Raw genomic sequence first — 19,169 nt, forward strand, 5'->3', positions numbered from 1 at the left:
ATGGGACTTCTTAGGTCATCAGTCCCCTAGAACTTAGAATTACTTAAACCTAACTAACCTAAGGACATCACACACATCCATGTCCGAGGCAGGATTCGAACCTGCGACTGTAGCGCCTAGAACCGCTCGGCCACTCCGGCCGGCGGAGCGTGTTCCATAGTTGTATGGCTGAGATGGAGAGTGACACGGAGAAAGATTTTGTGCTGTGTAAAGGTACAGCCAAGACGCTAGACGTATACGATCTGGTATTGCGGTTGTGGAATGATGACAGGTATTTAATGTGAGATGATAAGTATTGGGGCACCAGTGACTAGTAAATCGATGAAGTAAGCACATCGTGTGGAGATCGCGTACCTTTGAAACGTCCCCTTAGAAAAATTATATAAGACTGTGCTTAAACTGACACAATATTTTTAGCGCAACGCAACCTGACTTTCAAAAATCCCTACAAACGAATGGTCCTGACTAACATTAACCTATACGTTTGTTTCACAAATCACTTACCTCACAAAAATTTTCGTTACTCGAACTACTGCAATACAGCGAGCGCCACTACTGCCAGATAAATGAAAGATTTAAACTACTGAAGGCACTAACTACTGATAGACATAGTTAGCAAATCAAAGATTTTGATAGAGAAGAAACAATGTATTTACCTCAATAATGTTCAAAAGTGATAATATATACATCAGTCCATGATATCCAATATTACAAATTTACTTTTTCTGATGGACCCACGTCCAGATCGTCCGCTCTCAAAATTCCGCCATCTCTCTCCCCACATCCACCACTGCTGGCGGCTCACCTCCAACTGCGCAACGCTACGCGCTGTTGACAGCCAACTGCCCAACACTACAATAACCAACAACAATGCAAACCAGCCACAGACTGCACACAGCACAGCCAGTGATTTTCATACAGAGCGCTACGTGGCGTTACCAGTAAAAAAACCTAAACAGCCTACTTACACCTTATGTGGGCGTATCCAACCTATATGGGAGCATGAAGGACTGATATGATCATACAACCGTATATTGCACACGTATCTAAAGCAAGCATTCATCACTAGCTCGAGGCATCTCGAATTTTCACTATTTTTGCCGTGTTGAACTACACCACAGCAGTAAAGATTAGGCAAGACTAGTGTCTGGACTAATTTTTGTTTAACATGGGTTGGAAATATTTTTCTAAATTTTTGGATTGCATGTAGGGAGGAGAGCGATTCCCGGCAAGCTGTGACTGTTTGCTCTTCCCAGTTTAGGTGTTCATCCAAGATTATTCCAAGGTCTTTTACTGTTTTTTGGTATGGTAGTTGGGTACCATTAAGGAGTATTTGAGGCACTGTTTCGCGAAAGTACCGGATGATTAACTTTGGATGAGATATAAGAATGACCTGGGATTTCTTGGGATTTAGTTTCAGACCTAGGTTCTGTGTCCATCGAGAAACAGAGCAAAGATCTCCGTTCATACTCGCTACTGCGTTAGCAATGTTCTTGGGGCTTGCACTTATGTACAGTTGGACATCGTCGGCATTGCCAGTCGTTCATTGCCAGTTGTTGCTTGCTGGGCCGTTCCAGCTAACAGCAATGTATGGTGTGTTTGAGTTGGCGAAATTTTGCAGCCGTCTTCGTGTATGGTCTTTAACTATTAAATTGGTTGTTACTTATCAGTGAAGTGCACCAGCGGTATTTTCTGCCTTGTGGCCGTTAACGCCCCAGTTACCTGCCATGGTCGTTAGCAAAGTTTTCTGGCGGTGTGTTTTTCCTCGCTGTGTTGATGCTGTCCAACACGGCGTGTAAGTTCGACACCCTTTTGGTTGTTGCTCATACTTTTTTCTTAAGAGTGGTTATTGTGCCTTGGCTGTTCTTAGACGCCAATTTGGAAGATGTAGTGCTTATGAGTGGCCCATTCGGCAGCGACAGCCTGCGTGCGCCATGCTGCATAAACAGCTCTCTATACAGGTGAACAGAATTAAGTCATGTCCTCGGTGCTATTCACGGCACAAAAGCCAAGGCCGACCATCCAGACAAGCTTGTGGCAAGAAAGGTCACGTACAATCATATGTTTGTAACGGAATAAACATAAGAATTCTGCCCACTCACAAAAATCTAGTCACAAGGCCTACGTAATCAATGCCGTGTATTCCAGGCCTGCTACAGGCATTAGTAAACATAGCAATCGAACAGTTCCTTCATTGCTACACAAGTCCAATAATTTTTTTGTTCATTTGTATATTAGCGGAAAAAGTGTAAAATTTCAGTTGGACACGGGTGCCTCTGTTAGATTGCTTAATCGTAACACATGTGAACTGTTAGGCTCCCCATGGGTGTCTAAAACTAGCACCCACCTGAGGGCTTACAGTGGACAAGACATTCCCGTTCTCGGAAAATGTACTTTGCCTGCCATGTATTACTCGCGAACGTGAACTGTGACTTTCACTGTGCTACAATCACGCGATTGTGAAAACGTAGTTGGCTTTGATTCATTTAATTTGTTTGGCCTTAAAATTCAGGACCATGTGTTGTCAGTGACTGCATTCAATGTTAAAGCCAGTGTAGCTAGCTTGCTGGAAGTATTCCCAGAAGTCTTTTCTGAAGGTTTAGGCAAGGCTAACAATTTTGTTGCACTTATTACTATGAAAGAATGCTCAGCCTAAATTTTGCCAGAACTGTTCCCACTGCATTACAGGACAAAGTCGCTGCAGAACTTAAGAAACTGCAAGATAGCGGAACTACTGCCCCCATACAAGCTAGTCCATGGGCAAGTCCACTGGCTTTGCTCCCCAAACCGTCAGGTTGCATCCGTCTCTGTGTTGACTGTCTTCAGTCGACCCACAAATTGTGGTTGTTACTTGTCCACTGCCACATCCCGAGGACAGCGCGGCCACAGCAGCTGTCATCACGACACCGCGGGACGACCCCATGGATATGGAGCCTTCGCCTCCTCCGCCTCCTCTCGTCCTACCGATGGAGCTGGAGCTGCCCTCGCCAAAGCAGCCGACGCCTTCTACATCTTGTTATGGGTCTCAGGAGGTGGATACGTACCCTTCTGGTCTTTTTCCGAGGGACTTTTACGCCAGAGCGAAGGCCAGATGGCGGGATACGATTAAAGGCCTGTCGTCCCCTGCAGCCACAGCTTCCAGCCCATCGCAGCATCCGCGCTCCTGCCTCACCCGCCGCTGTCGTGCTCCCTGTACGGACGATTGTCCGTCGCTATCGGGGCGGAGGGGGGAATGTTCCTTGATGCTACTCCAGGCGGGTGTAAAATGAATGTGCACAACGGAAAATAATAAACGCTAAAATGAAGATTTGGCCCTTTCTGATTACCCCGTGAAGCAGATCTTAGCATCTCTTAATTCTATAAATTACAATCCAAACAAATGAATGATGAAGTCAACTCATCCTACTACATAATAAATGTTGTTCCTGCTTATATATTTATTGTAGATAAAAAAACTTTATATTACAAAGTTTACATTTACTAAGTAAAATTACTAATCAATTGCCCAACTCTGCCCCTCATTATGACTACTCATTCTAATATCAATAACGCGAAATGACTGACATCATCTACGTACCAAACACTAAAAGACACTACTTTCAAATATGATATACGGTCGTGTGGAACCTCAGTGGAAATACACTAACGTGATCACAGCTGTTTAGCTTTATAGCCCTATTAAGCCCTAGCGATTTGCGATATCACCGTATTTACTGCGTCTGGTGCGTCGGCGTGCTGGTTCTCGTACACGTCTGCGTCGATGGAAGAACTCCAGCCAATAAATAAAAACTGTTTCAAACACTAGGACGGCAGAAGGCGGTCCTCTGACTAATACACTCTAATACTGTTTTCTCCACTCTGTGTTCTACAGACGAGAAACACGAACTACCAGCCGCAAGGACGGAGTTCAGATAACGTCTCAACGTAAGTAAAGCCAGAGGAAGTGCTCTCAATTACTGGACGCTGCGTACTCAACGATGACTTCCAACCCGGAGGTGAAGTCCAGAATCGTATGGGTTCGCAACAGTACAGTGCCTAACAGTTCTAACTATGAACTCTCGGCCGGCCGGTGTGGCCGAGCTGTTCTAGGCACTTCAGTGTAGAACTGCGCGACCGCTACAGTCTCAGGTTCGAATCCTGCCTCGGGCATGGATGTGCGTGATGTCCTTAGGTTGGTTAGGTTTAAGTAGTTCTAAGTTCTAGGGGACTTATGACCTCAGATGTTAAGTCCCATAGTGCTCAGGGCCATTTTATAAACTCTCCTGAGAGCAAAGACAAAGTCCGTCTGTACCACCAAAGCTGATATCGAGCGACCGTCACACACGGAGGCTCACAACGGAAGACCTCGTCTCGCCACCGCTGGCTTCCCAGCAAGGCTCGGCTCCCCACCCTCGTAATTCCGAAAACGAATCATATTCCCGAAAACACGGAATATTCTATCGCTCTACAGATTCTTCCGAACGCCGACCAACCATATTTTAGTCTTTTGTCGGCCAGCGCGGAAAGATTGCGAGGAAAAACCTATACTCGTACAATGGTACGCTTCTGAGTAAAGAATTTTTACAAGGCGTACATGACAATGTCAGTCACCTTTACATGTTCATATATACGATGTACAACCTATCAAATGGTATCTAATTGTGGTTGTAGTTCACGGCAAGGTATGTGGATGAGTGCTTGTAATGTGCGAAATTGTAGCCACGTTACAATGTTACGGCATAAAGTCAAGCACCGGCACACCAGTCGCGAACGAGAGAACAGAAAGGGCTGTGAAGAAGACGTGAACCAATTGCAAGCTGATGGACCCGTCTCCAGGACGACAACACGACAGCAGCGGCCTCTATGCGAAGAGAACAAAAGCGCCGCGGCCGACTGGCCGCGCCGCGGCCGACAGGCGGCGCCCCAGTGCTACAGCAAGACTAGTCGTTTCGCTAGTACTATGTAGTATTGTCTGTACTGAAGAAGCTTGTTTGTTTCATAGGTTGCCCTTTGCTTGCGACACTTCTGTGTTTAAGTTAAGTATTGTCATTGTTCATTTCGTAATAAAACTGATTGACACGATTTGCTTGAATTGTTTCTCTAGAGATCCGAGAAAGCAAGTTTCCTAGATACCCGATATTCAGCGGCTAGACAGGATTCAATACATACGTAAAACCTTTTTGTGTGTGTGTTCTCCTGCTGCCGCTTGGTATGTAGGTTTTTTTATATATCCAGTTTTCGTTATAATGTCTAGATACTTTGGATCAGATAATGTATGTATGCTTTGCTTTTGTGTCTTTACGCATATTGTGTTTTGGACTATTTAATTTAAGAGCTCAACTGATGACTAGTATGTACTTGACAGCAAGGGGCCTTCTTCTCATTTGACATAAATGTATCGTGATTATCTGCTGTACATAATGGTTCATCTTAATTATTTTGATATTTATCACTGATTAAACATTTTTGTTGAAATGTGGGTGACCTCAATATGGTAGCTTGACCGAAGCTAGTTCTCATACTCTTCATCACGAAATAGCATATTTCAGCAGGATAATCGAAAACCTCACAATGCAGACCACAAACGATTTGCGAAATGTATAGTTGTTTTACTGGCATGGTGGGTCCCCTTATTTATGACCCATAGAAAGTGTCTGTCTGATGGAGAGAAGTATACTTTCGTGCTAGCCGCAAGCAATCAATCCTCATTATGTGATAGAGCCACGGGCTTAAATAACAGCAAGATGCTCTTCAAGATGACATTTGCGATCAGTTGGCTTCTCTGACGCGACGAATACAAGAATGTGTTCGTGTTCATGGGATTCAGAACACATAATGACATCGATGAAGGTCATCAGTTCGGAATGAAATGAAGTTTAATCTTTTAATACGCGTTATGAGATGGACACCTCCATTGCTTTTGATAACTATCAACTGGTGTAACACTGTCCATTTACGTCACTGCAGTAGCGCGGATGGCAACATGTAACCAGTCTTGAGATTCATGGCTACTGCAATGAAGAGCCAAAGAAACGTACACCTGCCTAATATCGCTTAGGGCCCCCGCGAGCACGCAGAAGTGCCGCAATACGAGGTGGCATGGACCCGACTAATGTCTGAAGTAGTGCTGGAGTGAACTGTCACCATGAATCGAGCAGGGCTATGCATAAATCCGTATGAGTACGTTGCAAGGCATCCCAGATATGATCAATAATGTTCATGTCTGGGGAGTTTGGTGCACACGCTCCATACCATTACAGAGCGTCCACCAGGTTGAACAGTCCCCTGCTCCCATGGAGGGTCCATGGATTCATGAGGTTGTCGCCATACCCGTCCACGTCCATCCGCTCGATACAATTTTAAACGAGACTTGTCCGACCAAGGGACATGTTTCCAGTCATCAACAGTCCAATGTCGGTGTTGACGGGCCCAGGTGAGGTATAAAGTTTTGTGTCGCGCAGTTATCAAGGGTAGCCGGCCGCTGTGACCGAGCAGTTCTAGGCGCTTCAGTCCGGAACCGCGCTGCTGCTACTGTCGCAGGTTCGAATCCTGCCTGGAGGATGGATATGTGTGATATCCTTAGGGTAGTTAGGTTTGTCCGCAGCTCGTGGTCGTGCGGTAGCGTTCTCGCTTCGGGTTCCCGGGTTCGATTCCCGGCGGGGTCAGGGATTTTCTCTGCCTCGTGATGACTGGGTATTGTGTGATGTCCTTAGGTTAGTTAGGTTTAAGTAGTTATTTGGGGACTGATGACCTCAGATGTTAAGTCCCATAGTGCTCAGAGCCATTTTTTTTTATCAAGGGTACACGACTGGGCCTTCGGTTTCAAAAGACGATATCGATAATATTTCGTTGAATGGTTCACACGCTGACACTTGTTGATGGCCCAGCACTGAAATCTGCAGCAATGTGCGGAACCGTTGCACTTCTGTCACGTTGAACAATTCTCTTCAGCCTTCGTCGGTCCAGTTCTTGCAGGATCTTTTTCCGGCCGTAGTGATGCTGGAGATTTAAAGCTTTACTGGATTCCTGATATTTGCGGTACACTCTTGAAATTGTTGTACGGGACAATCCCTTACTTCATCGCTACCTCGGAGATGCACTGTCTCATCAAAGTTGAACCGTTTCAAACACACTTAAATGTTGATAGCGTGCCATAGTTCAAATGGCTCTGAGCTTTATGGGACTTAACATCTAAGGTCGTGAGTCCCCTAGAACTTAGAACTACTTAAACCTAACTAACCTAAGGACATCACACACATCCATGCCCGAGGCAGAATTCGGACCTGCGACGGCAGCGGTCGCGCGGTTCCAGACTGAAGCGGCTAGAACCGCTCGGCCACTCCGGCCAGCTTAACTTGCCATTGAAGCAGCAGTAACCGATCTAACAACTGCGCCAGACACTTGTCTTATATAGGCTTTGCCGACCGCAGTATTCTGGCTGTTTAGATATCTCTGTATTTGAATGCGCATGCCTATACCAGTTTCTCTGGCGCTTCAGTGTACTGCTGTAGGAAGAAGTGGGGGCCGACCTGGAAGGTGACGTTGGTGAGCGCGGCGTCGGCTGCCTCGTGGCGGTGTTCGCGCCGGCCCCCTCCGGCGGCGCGCTGCACGTCGGAGTGGAAGGAGCGCAGGAAGGCGTCGGCGGCGCGCCGCCCGGCCACGAACTCGCAGTCGCGCAGCTCGCCCTCGGCGCCGTAGATGAGCTGCAGGAAGCCCGAGCCGTCCGTCACCTGCCGCAGCGTCACGCCCGCCCTGCAACCACGCCAGCCTCAGCTCGCCGCTGCCTCACCTCACACACAGGCACACTGCACGCTTCCGACGTGATTTACAAAAATATTTTCGCATTATTGACTGCACTACACTTTTTGAAATATTGAAGCTAGCAGGGATAAAACTCAGAGAGATAAATGTTACACTACTGCCCATTAAAATTGCTACACCACGAAGATGACTTGCGACAGGCTCGAAATTACAGGAAGAAGATGCTATGATATGCAAAGATTAGCTTTTCAGAGCATTCACACAAGGTTGGCGCCGGTGGCGACACCTACAACGTGCTGACGTGAGGAAATTTTACAACCGATTTCTCGTATACAAACAGCAGTTGACCGGCGTTGTCTGGTGAAACGTTGTTGTGATGCCTCGTGTACGGAGGACAAATGCGTACCATCACGTTTCCGACTTTGATGAAGGACGGATTGTAGCCTATCGCGACTGCAGTTTATCGTATCGCGACATTGCTGTTCGCGTTGGTCGAGATCCAATGACTGTTAGCAGAATATGGCATCAGTGGGTTCAGGAGGGTGATACGGAACGCCGTGCTGGACCCCAACGGCCTCGTATCACTATCAGTCGAGATGACACGCATCTTATCCGCATGGCTGTAACGGATCGTGCAGCCACGTCTCGATCCCTGAGTCAACAGATGGGAACGTTTGCAAGACAACAACCATCTGCACGAACAGTTCGACGACGTTTGCAGCAGCATGGACTATCAGCTCGGAGACCGTGGCTGCGGTTACCCTTGACGCTGCGTCACAGACAGGAGCGCCTGCGATGGTGTACTCAACGACGAACCTGGGTACACGAATGGCAAAACGTCATTTTTTCGGATGAATCCAGGTTCTGTTTACAGCATCATGATGGTCGCATCTGTGTTTGGCGACATCGCGGTGAACGCATATTGCAAGCGTGTATTCGTCATCGCCATACTGGCGTATCACCCGGCGTGATGGTATGGGGTGCCATTGGTTACACGTCTCGGTCACCTCTTGTTCGCAATGACCGCACTTTGAACACTCGACGTTACATTTCAGATGTGATACGACCCGTGGCTCCACCCTTCATTCGATCCCTGCGAAACCCTACATTTCAGCAGGATAATGCACGACCTCATGTTACAGGTCCTGTACGGGCCTTCCCGGATACAGGAAACAGAATTCTCCAGCTCTCTCACCAATTGAAAACGTCTGGTCAATGGTTGCCGAGCAACTGGCTCGTTACAATATGCCAGTCACTACTCTTGATGAACTGTGGTATCGTGTTGAACCTGCATGGGCAGCTAGCTATACCTGTACACGCCATTCAAGCTCTGTTTGACTCAATGCCCAGTTCGTATCAAGGCCGTTATTAGCTTATTACGGCCAGAGGTGGTTCTTCTGGGTACCGATTTCTCAGAATCTATGCACCCAAATTACGTGAAAATGTAATCACATGTCAGTCCTAGTATAATATATTTGTCCAATGAATACCCGTTTGTCATCTGCATTTCTTCTTGGTGTAGCAATTTTAATGGCCAGTTGTGTATCTGTAGCTTGTGCAGAAAACGGAGGGAGACAAGGTGCAGCCTTTACTCGATGTTACTGAATCTTTGCATTGAGCATGTAGTGAAAGAAAGCAAGGAGAATTAAAAATCGGGATGAAGAAACGCAAACTTTAAGACTTTTCTGATGACATGGCACTTTTCAATTTGAATAATGAAACTGCACCAGTCACTTATTTTTTTATGCTTAGCATAACGCGTTTCGAGAATTTATTCTCATTTGCAAGTGCGTTTGTGCTTTTGTGCTGTTTGAGACTTTCCCGACGTGGTAACTGCTTCATTGGTTCACGGGCGTCGCGTCGGATAATGTTGTTGAAGCTGCACAGTATTTCGACGAGACAGCTGCTCGTCATCTTCAGGTGCTTACTGACGTGTTGCTGTAGTGGCTCACCAATATAGACGCTTACTGGTTAGAAAAGCGCAGACGCCAAGGATTGAGGCTATAACGTCATCGAACACGAATCATAGAGCACGGTGTGTTCGATGACGTTATAGCCTCAATCCTTGGCGTCTGCGCTTTTTTAACCAGTAAGCGTGTATATTGGTGAGCCACTACAGCAACACGTCAGTAAGCACCTGAAGATGACGAGCAGCTGTCTCGTCGAAATACTGTGCAGCTGGAAACTCTGCGTGACTTCGGGTTCGAATTGTTACGTCATCCGCCATATTCTCCAAATTTGGATGAACGCTCGTAATCGAAGACCTTTTATTGGAATGATTTGCAGAAGTTACCTGTGTGTGCCCGCAAGTGTATTACTGTAAAGAGGTTTATGCTGAAAAATAAATTGGTCTTATGAGATTTCTGTCATTCTTTATTTGTTAGGCTAGAATCTTTTCGACCCCCATCGTATACCGGTAGACGATTTCCGTTAGCTCCTTACTGTAATCGAGGGGAAATTTCTCTAAGCACGACCGACATTGTCTGAATGACACCATTCCAGGACGTTGTATTGGAAGAGGAGGAGTAGAATCTGAACTCCATCGCCGTTGGCCTCCCATGTCTCCTGACCTCACACCTTGTGACTTTTATCTGTGGGTTTACGCAAAAGACCGCGTTTTCATCCGCCCTATACCTGACACTCTTAAAAGTCTGCGATATCACATTGTTGAAGCTGTGAATTCGATAACGAGAGACCAGCTGCTTCGTGTGTGGCAGGAAATGAGCCATCGTTTTGATATTTGTCGTGTAACACATGGTGCTCACAATGAATGCATAAAAAGTTGAACTTCTCCCTTTCCAGGAACGTTGGAATTGTATTTCTGTCTTTTGTAGTTTGGAAGCAACAAACGTTTGGAACCTGTTCCTTCTTTTCTTCTGTGGTTTTCACAGGTACCCGTGACATCTATATTTTCTTTGAAGCAACATTACATTTTCTTCTGGACAATCAGTCGTTAATTTAACTCGCGTTTTTGATAGGAGCCATATAGCAATTTTTTAAAATATGCTTTTTATTGATAAAGCAGCTTTGCAATTACTATCATTTCTCCATATAATCACTGTCCGCCACTATACATTTGGCCCACGTCTTGCCAAACTTAACTAATTACGTTTTGGAGGAAGGAAACATGGCGCACAGCCACTCTTGTTCCTCCTTTACACTCTCGTCCGGCGAAAACTTGAATGCAGGCAGGTGTGTCAGAACTGTACCATGGGTGCTCTAGCAGCTGAAAACCTATATTTTGCTTGCAGTAAATTGTTATCCGCATGTATGAGGACTGGAGTCATCCTCACCTTCAGATGTATAATAATCTTTCATATCACAAAACAATCTCATCATCGACTTACTTACAGAGGGTTGGCTTTTCAACTCTTTTACTGCAGGCGAAGATGAATGTTTGCACACCACCCTCTTTGACTTGCTCTGTGGTTCTCAACGAGGGTTGCTATGTGACTCAGAAAGTACTCTACTTCCTCTTCAACGTGTCAACGTGTTTTCGACATTTCTAAATTTTCCTGTTTGTCTTTGCCAGTTGACGTAGTATCCAATGAGCACAAACGTTGCGTTGGCGTAGAGATAAGCGGGCGACTGCAAATACAGAAAGGTGGGTAATGTTAAACTAATTTGTATTATTATCAATTCTGACACGTCCATCCGCATGAATCTTTTGTTAAGCTGTCCCAATGTTTCTGACCCTTACTGAAGTGGATGGCGTACTCCAACGCTTTTCATAGCAGACAGGTAAACGTCAACATTTAAAGTGATTTATCCAGTCGTAAATTTTTTCATTCACTAAGACAGTTATCAAAATCCTGCAGCTACATGCTGCTAATAATCCCCACAACAATAGTTCCTCCGGGGTAAGAAACCATTTACTCCATTTCTTCAGTGGTGCATACAGTCAACAGACAACAAAAAGCTGTGAAATCACTACGAATAGTGCTGCTGACTGACGGACAAGAACTACAGTGGGACTGAAGCACATAATTACTGAGTCAGTGCTGTCAACCTATGAAACAGAAAAAAATTGACTTGCCCTTAGACAAAGATAGACCACGTACAAAAAACAAAAGACAGCGAATATTCTCTCGCGCTGTTTACAAACAGGCGAGCGCCATAATGAGGAGCTCGCGAACTTCCTATGACGATTCGCTGAAAAACAACCAGCCGAAGTTGAGCAACCACCGGTGAATGCGATTCGAACACGACCGAGTGCTGTTCCCTCGCTCCCGCCTACCGCTTACGGCATAGAGAACGCTCGTTGGCAGGTGCTCATTCGCTCCGGTGTAAACCAGGTCTTACTGCTCTCTGGCATCACCTGTATCACGTTACTGTTTATAGGTCGAGAACCTGTTGAGCAGCTCGGACAATCAAAACTTGAGATTACTGGGTCTGTTCAAACAGCAACGTGCCGCAATGGACACCACAGCTATCGTATGTAGAAGAGTTCAGCCTGTCTGTTGTCAGAATGCCATATGGATACTGTTACTAGATGCATTCCGAAGCCCTACTCAGCGGCTAAAGATAAATTTGTTTGTTGAAAGTCGACGCCCTGTACACGGAAGATAGTCCGGGAAAAGTTAGTGAGCTCAAAGTTGATGCTTGTCACAGATCGTCACGTGTTTCATAGTATTGTTTACGATCGAGGACAACTGCAAACAGATGTCAGATACGAGGTTTGCCCTGGAAATGCTAACGTGTGTCACATGTCAACGTCTGAAACAACATCCGCTCTGCGACTTGTGTACCCTTATTCATGTGTCAATCACACTAAACGTATACCATCTTTTTTTTAATAACTGTGGGACTTAACATCTGAGGTCATCAGTCCCCTAGACTTAGAGCTACTTAAACCTAACTAACCTAGGGACATCACACACATCCATGCCCGAGGCAGGATTCGAACCTGCGACCGTAGCAGCAGCGCGGTTCCGGACTGAGGCGCCTAGAACCTCTCGGCCACAGCGACCGGCCATCATGTTGCCATCATCACTGTTGTGATTTGTACTCCAAGTTCTTAGTACTAACGCACTGCCAGAAAACGTTGACGAGTCTGCCAGTGTGTGTTAACATCATTAGAAAGGGAGATAAGTTACTGAACTCAAATACAGGTGACGAACGTGGGTTTACCATCATACGCCTGAATCCAAAAACCAATAACAACATAGCTCCACCTAAGTTCACCTCCCGTCCGAAGATTTCGTCAGGCAATCTCTGACAAGAAAGTCACGGTCAGCGTGTTTTGGGATCGAAAAGAGTTCTTCTCATCCAATTTTTGCCAAAGCGGAATACAACGAACGCTGATCGTTATTGTGAAACGTTAAAAAGACTTCGAAGAGCGATTGTTTGCTGTGTATTGAACCGGGGACCTAGAAACGACGGTGGGTCTTCGTCCCACCGTAGCCCTCAGTGGTTCACAACGCCACAAGAGGCCACAGCAGTCCAACCACCCTACACTGAACCCACGGTTATTGTGCGGTTCGGCCTCCAGTGGGAATTTTTTGGCTCATCGATATGTATCCTACCACGTACAAATTATGTACAAACCAGCAGAATTACTGAGGTGTGTAATAATCTTTTAAAACAATGTATTTGTTTTCTTATAAACATGGTTAGTTACTTCAGACGTTCTTGCAATGGAAAAGAAGGTGATTTGATCTGATTTTCGTGAAACAGACGCTATAAACTCACGCCTTATATGTATCCACCCCATGATCTGTAGTGTTTTTCTCCGATTTCCGAAAGCATTTCGCTACATCCTGCTTCTAGACAGATACGAGATACAGACATCCCAACGTTCGAACCTGCGTTTTTACTTAGTGGGATATATGTATCCCATCAACCACGAAATGGTTAACTGTTGCATGCACAGTGGTATAAGGTGTCCTTAGACTCAAATGTTAGACGTTATAAACTTCAGAAATGAGTTTTATTTAACAGTATTGTCGCCCCCCTCCCCTTTTATTGCTGCATCATTTTTCATGTGATGTGTGCTACACGTCAGGTCACTATAGAGCCAATAAATCCACTGATGTACTGAAAACTGTTTTAGTTTTGAATCCTGCCATGTTACATCTTGCATATACTCGTGATATTTCAGGTACATATCCAATAAGAAGGCGACACACACTAATAGAAGAAGGTAGGTAGTTGAGGGCCATCGGTATTCATAGCGTACTGTCTGATTCTACTTTAAATTGTACAATTCAAAATATTGGGTCCTGCCAGCTACGACGAAGCTGTAACATTCGCGTGGGGTCACATCAAAAATTGTTGTTAAAGGATCACTTTCCTTTCTTGTTAAAACAATTTTAATTTAATATAAAATTTCAATTTCAATTTGAAATTGAATTGAAAGCTTTCCCAATGGTTTCTATTTCGAGATCAACCCATTTGAAGCAGTACTCCGTTTATTATTTCGTGGTATTAATTTCGCTGCATACCGCAGAACGCGTGGAAAAGTACACATCCAGTTCATAAGAGAGAAACAAGGAATAACTTATTTTGAAAATGTTACAGCACGTCATTTGTCGCGTCACCAGCTATGATATATGTCAACATGAATCTCAGCATTCTTGCACAATATGGATGGAACTAAACATGACTGTTTTGTCTCTGATCTTATCTACGACCCTGACACTGTAACCTAACCCGTTAAAACCAAAGTCGTAGCAGAGTTAACTTCAAGCAGTGAAGTTCACGGAAACAGCACGTGTGCCACTGCTGTTAAGGAAACAGTTGATGTCAGAGAACGAAGTTTTCTCTGTGCATCGGAATGGAGACTAATATGAAACTTCTTGGATGATTAAAACTGTATTCTGGGCCGGGAGTCGAACCTGGGACCTTTTTCTTGGCTACCAGAGCACGCCTCACAGCTTTTCTTCCGCCAGTGCCTCATCTCTAGTAAAATATCAATTTTTTTTGGAGATTTTACTGGAGATGAGGCACTGGCGGAAGAAAAGGTGTGAGAACGGATCGTCAGGCGTGCTCTGGTATCTAACTCGTTAGAGTACTTGCCCGTGAGAGGCATAGGTCCCGGATTCGAGTCCCCACCCGGCACACAGTTTTTAATCTTTCAGGAAGTTTAATTTGATGCTATATTGTTAATTTTAAAGTCCGGACAATCTGTTACATTACAATAATGCGAGGCTACTCATACTTGATACGTGTTACAAACCGGCCACAATAGGAAGGACCAGGCCCCTTTGCTTTTTTCTTCTATCACTCGTTTATTACATCAGAGAAATACACATTTTAAGACAAAATTTAACTACATGAAATATTGCTCCCGGTAAATGTTAACATAAGCAGTGACAAAACTTAGTTCTCTTTAGGGATTCTGCTGGCAACAAATTTTAAGGAGGCAGGTTTATATCAATTCAGCTCAAACACGTAGCTAGTGATTGAATCACGACACAGACACTTTAACAATTTCGGCAACAAATAAATAGCGTGAATTTGTACTCACAGTAACCAACTAATCAACAGCCTTGCCACTGAATAAGTAGTAGGCTATTTGGAACGAATTAGCAACACCTAGCAACTAGGGGAGTTAATACCAACAGTCTTGAAATGTCTTGCTCCCCATTAAATAAACAAACTTACAGTAATTAAATGAATAACACATCAAACATACTATGCTCCACTCAGACTCTTCAGTGGAAGCCATGTCAAAATGAAGATTCCATTAACTGAATAGCACTGCAGCCACACTAAAGCTTATCTCTGTGTTCCCAGACACACATGGGGCAAACTTATACAAGACAAGATTTTGAAGGGAGCACATCAGTAAAACCGGTAGTGGAGCTAACTCGTGCCAATGAAAATTAAGGTACTAGACCGGGGCACAAGGTGGTATACAATGAGGTTGCCTTAGTGCTATACTGCGCTTCAAAATCTTAATTCAAATGGCCAATTCAAAATTAAGTACACATAAACCAGCATTAATTAACAAGGAGTGACACCAGGTCGCTCGAAGGGATGAAAAGACGAATGCCGGAGGCGGCAGTAACATCAAACACCTTCTCCGAGTTTTAACCTGGAGTCACTTCCTGCTATGCAAGTTAACATTTAACCAAGCACAAGGAAGGAACCCCAAAGAGAAAATTCAAATAAAACCCCCAAAAGATTATAAATGACAGGGAACCCCAACTATTTAAATTTAAAAGAATTAGCTCTCCCCAAAGGCAGTGTAAACGCTAAGGTCACACTTAAGAGGCCACCAAAATTGGTTACAAAAAGTCTTATACATTTGCTCCTTTGCTTTAAAAGAAACGCAAGACTGCTCAACTTCTGCTGGACGTCTTGTATGGCTCGTGTAGGATACACCAGGCAGCAACCTAAGCTAGGCGGTCGCAAGGCACGGCGAGCAAAATCAGGAGAGCAGACAGGCAGGCAGCCAACACATATCCTCCATCCTGCACCGGCAGACTGCGTACAACCAACAACAAGCAAATAGATGAGACAGTACCATGAATTAACTATGTTCGATTGGTTAACTTTTAGCAAAGAAATTGATTGGGAAAGTGTGGAAAATGCTATATCCTATTTGAGAAACAGAAATGTTCTAGAGGATGATGGTGAATTGTTTGGTGAAGTAAATCGCCTACAAATGTTTCTAAGTGAACAGCTCAAATCAGAAACCAGATCAACATTTTTAGAGAAATTTGTATCTGATAGATGGTGTGATTTCATGAACAACCGTTCGTGAGATGAATATTCAGACTTTCTGAAAATTTTGCAGCACTTTTTTGCAGTTCCTGCCCCAGATGCAGCTGTGGAAAGGATATTTCTCTGGTTAAATATACGTCGGACTCGTGAGAGCAACAAACTTTCTCTACAATGTGTAGCCGCGCGGTCTTAGGCGCCTTGTCACGGCCTGCGTGGCTCCCCCCGTTGGAGGCTCGAGTTCTCCCTCGGGCATGGGTGTGTGTGTTGTCCTTAGCATAAGTTAGTTTAAGTTAGGTTAATTAATGCGTAAGCTTAGGGACCGATGACCTCAGCAGTTTGGTCCCATAAGACCTTACCACAAATTTCCAATTTCTACAATGTGTAAACAATTTATTGGCTGTCGGTGGTAGCTATAAAGATCTCACTTGTTCTCAGTACTTCGAGAACACCAGATCCAAGAAAGAGTTAGTTACGACGGCTCGAGGAAGCGAGAAACATGCTTCTGCAAAAACGTAAGCAATTTTGCTTCTTATAAAGATCGTTTGTAACATCCCACGGTTCTTTCATTTGGAAATATGGTAACTATAAGTCTACTTCTCTTTTTTTCGAGAATGAGGCTGGTAATGGAGAAACTGAGCAATACATAGCTTCCTCACACCACAACTTTCCCCTTTTCCAATGTAGGACCACACACATTTCTATCAAGATGCGGTAACAAAACGCAACGAAACAATCTCAATGATACTGTGCGAATGCTTTGTTTTCGGGAGTCGTCTATTCTCACACCAATGATATCACTTGGCTCACCCGCTTTTTAATTTAAGTTTTTATGAAGGGAGGAAGAAAGATTATGATTTAACGTGCAGTCGACGACGAGGTCATTAGAGACGTAACACGAGCTCGGATTATACACGCCTGGAAATTGAAATAAGAACACCGTGAATTCATTGTCCCAGGAAGGGGAAACTTTATTGACACATTCCTGGGGTCAGATACATCACATGATCACACTGACAGAACCACAGGCACATAGACACAGGCAACAGAGCATGCACAATGTCGGCACTAGTACAGTGTATATCCACCTTTCGCAGCAATGCAGGCTGCTATTGTCCCATGGAGACGATCGTAGAGATGCTGGATGTAGTCCTGTGGAACGGCTTGCCATGCCATTTCCACCTGGCGCCTCAGTTGGACCAGCGTTCGTGCTGGACGTGCAGACCGCGTGAGACGACGCTTCATCCAGTCCCAAACATGCTCAATGGGGGACAGATCCGGAGATCTTGCTGGCCAGGGTAGTTGACTTACACCTTCTAGAGCACGTTGGGTGGCACGGGATACATGCGGACGTGCATTGTCCTGTTGGAACAGCAAGTTCCCTTGCCGGTCTAGGAATGGTAGAACGATGGGTTCGATGAGGGTTTGGATGTACCGTGCACTATTCAGTGTCCCCTCGACGATCACCAGTGGTGTACGGCCAGTGTAGGAGATCGCTCCCCACTCCATGATGCCGGGTGTTGGCCCTGTGTGCCTCGGTCGTATGCAGTCCTGATTGTGGCGCTCACCTGCACGGCGCCAAACACGCATACGACCATCATTGGCACCAAGGTAGAAGCGACTCTCATCGCTGAAGACGACACGTCTCCATTCGTCCCTCCATTCACGCCTGTCGCGACACCACTGGAGGCGGGCTGCACGATGTTGGGGCGTGAGCGGAAGACGGCCTAACGGTGTGCGGGACCGTAGCCCAGCTTCATGGAGACGGTTGCGAATGGTCCTCGCCGATACCCCAGGAGCAACAGTGTCCCTAATTTGCTGGGAAGTGGCGGTGCGGTCCCCTACGGCACTGCGTAGGATCCTACGGTCTTGGCGTGCATCCGTGCGTCGCTGCGGTCCGGTCCCAGGTCGACGGGCACGTGCACCTTCCGCCGACCACTGGCGACAACATCGATGTACTGTGGAGACCTCACGCCCCACGTGTTGAGCAATTCGGCGGTACGCCCACCCGGCCTCCCGCATGCCCACTATACGCCCTCGCTCAAAGTCCGTCAACTGCACATACGGTTCACGTCCACGCTGTCGCGGCATGCTACCAGTGTTAAAGACTGCGATGGAGCTCCGTATGCCACGGCAAACTGGCTGACACTGACGGCGGCGGTGCACAAATGCTGCGCAGCTAGCGCCATTCGACGGCCAACACCGCGGTTCCTGGTGTGTCCGCTGTGCCGTGCGTGTGATCATTGCTTGTACAGCCCTCTCGCAGTGTCCGGAGCAAATATGGTGGGTCTGACACACCGGTGTCAATGTGTTCTTTTTTCCATTTCCAGGAGTGTAGAAGAACGGGGATGGAAATCGACCGTGCCCTTTTCGAAGGAACCGGCCGAGCACTTGTCTTTAGTGATTATGGGAAATCCGAGAAACCTAGATCTGGATGGCCAGGCGGGTATTTGAGCCGTCGTCCTACCGAACGCGATTACAGTGTGCTAACCACTGCAATACCTCGCTCGGTGAGACACGCAGAACAATTACGACTCCTGATGCGACAGGAGCGCTCGATGTTCAACACAGTGGCTGTGTCTAAGCCAATATTTGCACAGTCTGCTGACCAGCGTCTTCTAATTTCTGGCTGCAGTTTGGTTGGATCTTACACAGAATTCCTTCTTCATACGACATGTCGATTTATGTTTACCAAGAGTGTAACCAGAGGCGAAGTTCAGAACCTATTTCTTCGCTATAATTATTCCTAATGCTGCTTTGTT

The 19,169-nt window shown here is 45.7% G+C and overlaps 1 protein-coding gene across 1 annotated transcript in view; it reads right to left on the bottom strand.

Annotated features, from left to right (window-relative positions):
• Positions 1 to 19,169, bottom strand: part of LOC126167602 (uncharacterized) — a 426,870-nt gene that overhangs the window by 226,483 nt on the left and 181,218 nt on the right. The window contains exon 2 of the mRNA XM_049920489.1: positions 7,509 to 7,731. Within this exon, the coding sequence (XP_049776446.1) occupies positions 7,509 to 7,731 (223 nt within the window). The remainder of the gene's footprint in view (positions 1 to 7,508; positions 7,732 to 19,169) is intronic.

The sequence above is a fragment of the Schistocerca cancellata genome, chromosome 1 (assembly GCF_023864275.1).
Source record: "Schistocerca cancellata isolate TAMUIC-IGC-003103 chromosome 1, iqSchCanc2.1, whole genome shotgun sequence".
In the NCBI taxonomy this organism is placed as follows: domain Eukaryota; kingdom Metazoa; phylum Arthropoda; class Insecta; order Orthoptera; family Acrididae; genus Schistocerca; species Schistocerca cancellata.